We start from the raw sequence: 9806 nt of genomic DNA on the forward strand, positions 1-9806 counted from the left end.
AAAAAAATTAATTGATTTATCCATGTATTTCTATTTTGAGTTAGGGTTTCCGTATTTTGAAAGCTCCTAATCGATTAAACTAATCTACCTCATAAGATTAATGGATTAAGTCATAAAAATGGCTCATAAATCATTTTCTTTTTTAGCCAAATATTTTCTCTTAAAAAAAGAAAGGTTCTCCCCCATTTCATTTTGCATCGAATTTCTGTTGCTCACAGAGTATATACAATGAATTTTCGCCATCCGGTATCATAAAAAAATAGAAATGAAATGTCTGCGAACTACAGTAACCCCAAACATGTTTCAAAGCAGTAACCAAGTTTCATGCTACATACAGCAGGAAGGAAATTATACGACAGCTGAATATTGAGGATCATGCTCGAGCATAATTTAAAGAGCACAGCATCAAAATACATAAGCACTAACTAACATACATTCGTCCAGCTTGTAACACAGCCAAAATTTTGTTGGACAATTGAAATTGAGAGCCTAGCAAATAAACTCCACTTCAACCTAAACTCCACTATAACCTACCTTTCAAGAAGCATAACCAATTCACAATGTGGAGTATGTGGAAAAAGATCAACAGCCATGGCTTTTATGGGTTTGAAGGCCTCTGAAATGGGCATGGATTTTGCCCTATGCCTAGCTAGACCAGCACTACTCATCCTTCTCCATCCTCTGTTGTCTTTATTTCCTCTCTCGATTTCTGTGGGGGATGGCGTACAGAGCTCAATAGCATTTGCCACCAAACTTTCTGGATTACATGATATATAACTACATTAAAATGTTCAAAATTAGATTTCCAATAAAAACGAAAAATAAGTCAAATAAGTGTATAGCATAGTTCAGAACAAGAACTAACACGAGTCTTCGCAGACGTGTATGGGTTCTTAAAGCTTTTATCACCTGTAATCCCACAAATCAAAAGTCAGAAATTCAGTTTTTGAGAGAAAGCATAACACGTACAAAAAATAATAATTTAGTAACTTAATTTTGATACATTATCAGTGTAAAAAAATTACGGTTTCAACAAATCACAATCAATCACATGTATGACTTTAAAAGTAGTTATGATTGAAATCAAACATTTTTTATTGACATTGTATGTGAATTTAATCCTTGAAAAATCTACCCTACAATATAGAAAACTGTAATGTAGAAATCTGCAATCAAATGGAACATGAGAAATATTGCAATAAAAGACATGTTAGACCAACGCTTTGCAAAGAAAGTCACTATAAATGACAATCTATAGGAATCGTGGAACAAGAGCCCTTGAGAAGCCAGACAGTGAACAGCACAAGGAATCACAGTATTACATACTTCAACTTTTAGCAAAAGCAGGGACCTAAATTTTTTTTTCTTTGGTTCTAGGGGCAGTGGGGTGTCGGGAACCAACACAATTATAGGTAAAGGCGATATTTAAATTTCAACTACTTTGACCGAAACCTGATATAGATTGTACTGCAAGGGCAAATAAAACTGCTTGCTAAGACCTAAGTCTCTATGTCCTACAAAAATGGCTGACAACTAGACAGAACAAAAGAATAATGCATGGAAACTATCATATTTTGGACAATGCGTGCTACTAGAGTTATGTTAGTAATCACTAATACAAATAAAATGAAGAAACTAAAGTGTAAATGTAATTCTTACAGTTGGATGAAGTCCAGCACGGGGAGGATCAACAATAGCAACAACATTTTTAAATTGTTGCATGGAAGTATTCCCATTTTCAGAAGTGCTTTCCTTCGGAACCTCATTTTCAACTTCTGAATTGTTATTTTCAGAACAATGGGATGCCTGTTTACCATTTTCGGGCTCTGGGCAGGCACTGTCTTCAGGAATGTCATCAACAGTTCCACAGGTATTAGGATCATCAAGTTGTTCCTTGGGCACATTAAGGTATTCCTTTAACAGAGATCCCATAACTTGCTCTGCCTGTTTCCACATATAAGCAAGCATGCAAGAGTTGTAACATTAATACAACGAAACAATTAAAACAGATTGAAAATCTTCGTGAGAAAAAACTGTCAATGTGGTACTAACTATAAATTCAAGCCTTATTTCTGGACATCAACAATTAAAATAATTCAACATGCATTTGAAAAATCAAGATGGCTGATCTCACCTTCGAACAGATAAATCTACAGTTTTTTATGCCATTATTCTCAGCATTCTTATGAGCATCAGATACAGCAGCAGCATTCATTTCAATTCCAATAACCTGGAAGAACCCAGGAAAAATCTTATTTGAGCAAATCCAAACAAAAAAAAAGTAGGAAATTTTGGAAAATTAGCTCTTAAATAGTAGAGCAGAAAGTATTTTTCAACCAATGCAAATGTATCATTTCATCATATAATACCTCCAAAGGGGCATATTGAACAATAAATTTTCTAAAGATCTGCAAGCTAAAAAGAAAAAAGAAGCTTTTTAAAGGCAAGGAGAAATAAGCTTATATGGTGATTATTACCATTCCAACACGATGTGCTAATGTCAGGCCAATTGCTCCTGTCCCACAGCATATATCAAATAGCAATGTATCAGGACCTAAGCATGCCCAATCTCCAGCAAGGGAGTATAACTTTTCGGCAGCAAGTGTGTTAACCTATAGCAGAACACTCAAAACTTCATATTCTGGGAAAATAAATGCTGTTGAAACCAGTATGAAACAACAATTTTCATTCCAACCTGAAAAAATGAGGTTGGAGATATGGAGAATCGGAGATTGCTGATATAATCATGAATTCTAACATCTGCAGCACTAATGCTTTCATCTCTCTCAGGATCACCCGCTGCTATGGGAAGTGAATGCAGCGGTGCATCAGATGGTGCTACATTGGATATTCCTTGGTGATCCTACAAGTAAGACCAATTTCCATTGGAAGTAAATCCAAAAATTAAGTTACACCATAACATGTGGTCAAAATTGAAAAACAACAACCAATAACTAACACTTTAGACCTGTCCAAAATTAACAATGAAACTATCAAATCTTACACTTAAGATATTTGATAAAGATGGTAACTTAATGTCTTTTTCTCAAATAAAAAAGAACTTAATATTATGGCCATGTTTTTAGAGTAACAAACACTGGAAGAGTAACATCTTTGGATTGATCTAATTTATATTACATGAATATGCAAAATTGATACTTAACAAACAATCTATGACAAAAGAAACTTGAATTTGACAGGCTGCTACCTGAACAATCAGAGCTGTAAGGGGCAAAGTTGGACAATGAGAGGTAGCTCCTGTAACAAATGCCTGAGCAAGCCTCTTAAATTCAGCAGCTACTTGTACATTATCAAAACTTGCAGTAGAGACCTAAAATTAGGAACAAAGACAACAAGTCAACAAGTGATGAATGACATTTAAAAGAATGAAGGGAACCCAAATCATAAGCTCCAAGTATTCCAGGATCTGGTCTCCCTATCTAAACCATACCACAAGTTCAAAATGTTCCCATAATCAGGCATGTCAGTTTTATTCTAAATGTTCACAATCAGATTGAACCTTTATATAGGTATAAGAAACAATCACCCTCCCCCTCTAACCATTCACTCAAAGGGTATTTCCAAGTTCCAACATTATTTTTAGAGGATAATAACCAGCGCATTCATTAAAAAGCTAAAAAATAACCTGCACAATAAGCATGACCTCTGCAATACCGTCAAAAGTCTCAGCATCAACAGTATCCCCATTTGACCTCCCTTCTCGAACCTTACCAAACCAATTAGTTTTAGAAAGTGTTAAAAATACATAATGAAATAAAAAATAAGAACCATATCTAAAAATAGTAATCAACATGGCCGTAAAATTTTCAACATAGAATCCAACAAGTATACCGTCAATTGACGCCAAAATCCACAATTTTTAAATCTGTTCCAAACTGGTAATTCAGTGTGCTGTAGAAATTCTTGAAAGATAGCAGCATATTTGCAAGCAATGGTAGAAATATTTGGGCAGTTCACTGGTTCCTCAACTGCTGTTACACCTTCCCTATTAAAATATTTTAGTATACAATTAAGAAGTTATAAACAAAAACCACTCAGCAAACTGAGAAGGTGCAGAATACCTAAAATTTCCAAGGCTGAAGCCCACTGTTGCTTTGCCTTCCATTGAATATCCAATAGAAAACTCACACTTATTACGATATCCATTTACAATTGGTGATTCAATAATACCCTCTAGATTGCATGGAAGACCACCTGCACAAGTGTGAGAAAGAAGTGGCTTAATAAGAATTGAATCCACTTAACTTTTTACTGTACTTTTTATAGTAAACCAGACACAGAAATAATAACATAAGGAGTGAAATCATGAAGAAAAATCTAAATCAGATATTTCAAAACTAGCACCTCGAGTTTTTAAACTCCGGAACATTCTAAATTTAAATTATTATTATAGATTTGAAGAAACATTACAGATATAAAATGCTACCTATTTCCCTAGACTTGAGAATCCATTCAGGAACTGGAACACCATTTGGACAAGCTTTACGAGCATTTCTAGGCTGCCAAAACAATTTGAGCTCAATTTAAGAAATAAATAAAACTACAATGATAAAATAGAAACAATTATGACTAACAAGCTTCTTGAGAATCTGCATGAGAGAGTATTTTTTCTGCTCCAACTGATCAGCATAGGACAAATGGGCCAGAGGAGTCACGACTTCACGCGAGCTTCTTTTCTTTGACTCGGAACCATCAATAACCAAACTATCATCATTTGGTTCATCATCCAATGCCCCCTTTGAAGGAACACTAGAGTTACTTTTCTTCTCAAATGATCGAGGATTAACATCAGCTATCTCTATTGTTTTGTTGCCTATTTGTTTCCCTTCTAAATCCTATTAAATACATAATTATCAATCATCAATTGCAAACAACGATTTTAAGATCAATAAGGAATATTAGTCATTATCATAACAAAACTACCTTACAAGAACTCTTCAGTTGTTCTTCATCTTCAAATGTAACGAAACCAATGGCCATACCTTTCTTCGTCTTCGCGTGCTTGAAAGGTATACCCTAGAGAAATTCAACAACAAGATCAAACCGATTCATTACACAATTTGATTTTAAACTAATTGAATGTAATGTTATTTATGTTTGAATAAATTTATGAAAAAGTGGATTGAAAATTAAATTCAAAACCAAAACTCAATTTGAAGCAAAATATACAAACTCTAACTTCAAGTTTGAATCCACTTTGGATGCACAATAAATTATACTTAAGAATAAGAACATCACATATGTCAAAATCAATTTTGCAATTTCAATTTTATCTTATGAAAAAGTGAAACCTGGAAACATGCTTACCTGCTCAGTGAGGAAATTCCTCAAATTCTCAGAGCTCCATTTCATCGGCAAATGCACTAAACATTTGCTGAGCGCTTGGTTGGATGCAAAACCTTCATCACCTCCATCGCCATCAATATCGTCGACAAGCTCCGTCATCATTACACCGTCTTTAACTGCAATTTTCTCGCCGGTAACGGATTTCAAAGCCTTCTTACCTCTCTCAGACGTCGGGTCCCATGTACTGTCCGGTCGAGGCCGGAGCTCCTCCTCGCTGTGCGCGTATCGGCAGGTATCGCCGTGGCTGCACGTGGCATGTTTTCTGAAGTAGGAACATAGACTGGTTTTCCATAGCGGGTGGAGAGAACGGTTGTCATCGGTGTTGGTGTTTCCGTCGGAATCGTCTCTCTTCCGTTTCTCGGTCGGTTCGTTGGTTTGGGCGTCTAGTGGAGTTGTTAGAGGTGGCTCTAAGGTGGAATCCTGAGGGTTGATTGTGTCTAGGATTTTAGAGGGAGATAGTTCAGCACTGGCCGCCATTGTTCACTGTGTTTTGCTCCGATAACTGCTCTGCTCTCGACTGGTAACGGGAATGGTTATGGACCAATCGTGATTGTTCGGCACTTTAGCCCAACATCACGAGCCCTGTTAGGCCCATCACTCGCCATTATTAAAAAGAATTTCTTATTCCATGTCCTAAGAAAGACCCTGTGCAATTCCGTTTTTGCCCCCTTAAAAACCGAAAATATATTTTTGGTACGCATCACTATTAGGCCAAATTGGGTTTGGCCCCTCAATTTCGGTATTATGGCAACTATATATAGTCCAAAACAGTAACCAGCATGGTCACTTTTTTATCACACAATTTCTTCATATTTTCATAAAACCTCTAAAAAACTCTTCCCTTTATATAATATCATTTGTCATATTTCTTCATAACACAACACCAAAAACCAGAAATGAACATGAAAATGAACATCGAATGGCATGTTGGAATTGTCCACTTTATCGGCGCCACACCATCACGGGAATTTAAGATCACCATGTACACCCCAATTGAAAAGTGCGTATAACATTGCAGGAACGTGTACCTTATGGCGACAATCGCAAAGTTGGAAAAATCGAGTACCGCTCTCCATCTGTTGACACAGAGGGGCAGCTTGTGTTCATCAACCGTGAGCTGAATAACAACGTTGATAAGCGGGCTATGTGGAATATGTATACCAGTTTCGAGGAGAAAGTTCTGATCGAACCATATGCGACTATTTCAAGATCGGTCGATGATATTATCAGGATGTTGCAACATTCACGCGGACGTTGATTTGTAATGTTTGCTTTGTTGTTAAAATCCTTATTTCCTATGTTTATGTTATGTTTCGTATTTTTCTCGTTGTTATCAATCCTTATGTAATGTTTGCGTGTTTTGATAATGGTGTTATTTAATGATGTTTTTCTGGTTTCTGTATAGCACAAAACTGTAGTTATATCTCCGGTATAAAACCGGAAATACATTTTCGGTTCCAATGTATAGTCTTTCAGTTTTTGGTGCGCACTAGAAATATATTTTCGGTTTTGAGGGGCATTTATGAAATTTCACGTGGTGCGCTAGAAACACATGGAGTGGAATAAGAATTTCCCTTTTATTAAAAATTAGTGCGGAAGTGTATCTTCTTCGTAGTGATGAAAGGGTGAATATCTATGTGCACTTTCGTAATAACTCTTATTTTGAACTTATCGTAATGTGTTTATTTCATGACTCAAGAAAGTAAATTGAAGGTATACTTTTGTACTAACCGTCAAGAAAATTAGTTTCCATTCTAGACAATAAGTTTGTTATAAATTTGACATTTTTTAAGATACTTATATTTTAGGCCATTTATACTAAGCATACATAATTGTTATTCAATTAAACCATACATTGATGTAATTCAATTAAAATGACATATATTAATTTAATTAAAATTTATAATCAAACATCATTATTGATAAATTACAAACCGTTATCCAAATATTATCAAAATCAAGTAAAAATGAATTACTGGGTATATCTAACTCTCTGGTTCCTTCTCTTCCTCATGTATTGTAAGGCATTTTGTGACTCGCCTAGCAAGGCCTATATAGTGGTCCTTGCAGGAGTGCCTCCAGAAAACTTTCCTCTCTTTATACTCGTTGGTCCAATAGCCACAATACGCTGACATCAGGTAACACATCAACACATAATCTGCTTTAGCATATTCCTCCTCTAATATCTCTTATTGAGCTAGCCTAAGTGGATCTCTGAGCATCTAGTGTCATGTAAGGATGTGACACTCTGAAATACCATTGGATGTAACTGAATGCGTCCCTTCACAATTGAGGAGATGACACACTTCGTGCTTCCAATGGTATCAGATGATTATATAAATCACCAAACATCGAATCAACATCTCCGCGGGCGATAGTGGGAGGACTAAACATGGTGGGGTCTCATGGAATATTCTATAGAAACTCGAGCTAGCGCATGATTCGCTCAGGAAGATTTGGATAAATCAGGCGTGATCCATTATACAATCATTCAAGTAGAATGTTATGCCATCCAAGAGACGCGTTTAACGGTGATCATCGTAAGATGTGTATCATATATCGTTTGCTCTAATATGGCCAAGAAACACTCGAAACGACTTGATCGTTTAATTCCCGCTGAGCTGGACAAAGGAGTAAACATGTGGTCAAGGCTTATTGTACTCATCCTCATATGACCAATCGATGATGCGTGGAAAGTGAGAGAGGGTCCGTGCCTGAAAAATGGTTCATAAAAAATATTAGAAATTGTGTAGCACAAGTGTTATGAAATATTAGTAACAGTAAAGGTGAAAATATAATATTGTAAACAGTGTGTTACTTGATGCCATTTGTCTAGTTTTACAAAGATAAGTTTCACCTATCTTCAAATATAGGTAAACCAAACAAGCAGCTCCCTAGTTGTATTCTTGAATCCGCTCGAAGTCAATAAGGTATATAAGGTAAACGATATTGACATAATAAGTACTTTTGTCTGCAAATATGAAGGTGTCAACCAAATACATAAAACATGACCGCAATGCGCATGCTCTATGATGCAAAACCCGTACATCATCACCATCGAGCTCCACTATTGCAACCAACTGATATTTATACAACTCTTCCAGAAATGAAAATCTAGCATGACACCCTTTAGTGTCAACCATAACCTTTTGGGCATCACTGGGGTCAGCTCACAAGTATTGCACCATCATGTCAGTGCATCAAGTCTAGAGATTTTGGAGTGGTTTAATAATCTTTCCCTGATTGGAAGATGCAGGACGAATGACACATCATCAAGTGTGATGGACAATTCATCAATCGGAAGATGAAAAGATGACGTCTCTGATTGTCATCTCTCTACAAAAGCAAACAATTCACCAATCTATAATTAATAACATTATAATTAGTCATGCATAAATCTTGCAGCTCAGATTACTGCATGACATCATGAAACCATTGCTCTTCAAGATGTTGAAGCTTCACAATCTTCCTAATATGGTTTATGCATTTTAAATTCTCACGGTACTGTAAAAAATATACATAATCGTCAGAAAGTTCAAATATCATAACATATATGTTTAAAAGAATAAATACAAATTTATTTTAGCTCTTCATCTCATATGTGTCTAACAACATGGTTTGCATACAAAGGAAGTAATCAAGTGTTATAGAGGCCTCCTGGAAAAACATCAGGAACGACATCAGTAGTAGGTGCATCAAAATGGAATGGTGGGACTTTTGGAGCAGCAGCATGTGACACGTGCCTCTGGGAAGACGAACTCAGAGACACCTAAACTCCAGAAGACCATTCTTTTGCATCAAATGAACTGGAACCAACTGGTGGTCACAATGGTATAACTCTCTCCCTACGAACTGATGAATGTTGGGACACTTTACCATGCCTCAATCTATATTAATTGTCAAACATTTTACCTATAATCAAACCCAGATGACAGACATGCAAAATCAAACAAACAAAGGAGATGCATAAAATATAGGTAAGTACACTTCTGTTACTCATAAACTGAAATACAAAAAAATAATATGAAAGTGCACTTCCGTAAAAACATGAAACTCAGAAAAACCAAAAAACTCATAAACCCAACATGCCATATGCTCTAAGCATCCAAAATATGTTAATGCATGTATCAATAAACTATGTATTATGAGTGTAACTATAATTTATTGTACCTTAAACAACCTATTTAAGTAATGCATACATCACAAGTCAAAAAAATGAAGAAAGTGAGAAAACTACCAAATATGAGAAGTAAGTTCTTGGATTGAATGGAGTGGAGTAGAGATTAAGTGATGTCATGAGATTAAATTCAATAAAGTAGAAGTTGTGAGAAAGCTTGAAAATGATAGAAATTGGGTTTGCTCACGAGCTTTTTTTTTTTGTTCTGAGAAAGTTTTGGCGAAAAATGAGAAAGGGGAAGGTTTGACATCACAATATAACT

At 35.8% G+C, this 9806-nt stretch overlaps 1 protein-coding gene across 1 annotated transcript; it reads right to left on the reverse strand.

Annotated features, from left to right (window-relative positions):
• Positions 1-299: 299 nt before the first annotated feature.
• Positions 300-5951, reverse strand: LOC131601902 (zinc finger CCCH domain-containing protein 24-like). Its single transcript, XM_058873830.1, has 14 exons — positions 5329-5951; positions 4945-5037; positions 4596-4856; positions 4448-4520; positions 4083-4215; positions 3853-4006; positions 3647-3727; positions 3209-3331; positions 2696-2863; positions 2478-2612; positions 2135-2230; positions 1660-1944; positions 866-909; positions 300-777 (listed from the first exon to the last, which is right to left on the reverse strand). The coding sequence occupies exons 1-14, from the start codon at positions 5842-5844 to the stop codon at positions 531-533; spliced, it is 2409 nt and encodes an 802-aa protein (XP_058729813.1). The 5' UTR covers positions 5845-5951; the 3' UTR covers positions 300-530.
• Between the last annotated feature and the right edge of the window lie 3855 nt (positions 5952-9806).

Source organism: Vicia villosa, linkage group LG5 (assembly GCF_029867415.1).
Source record: "Vicia villosa cultivar HV-30 ecotype Madison, WI linkage group LG5, Vvil1.0, whole genome shotgun sequence".
NCBI classification, from domain to species: domain Eukaryota; kingdom Viridiplantae; phylum Streptophyta; class Magnoliopsida; order Fabales; family Fabaceae; genus Vicia; species Vicia villosa.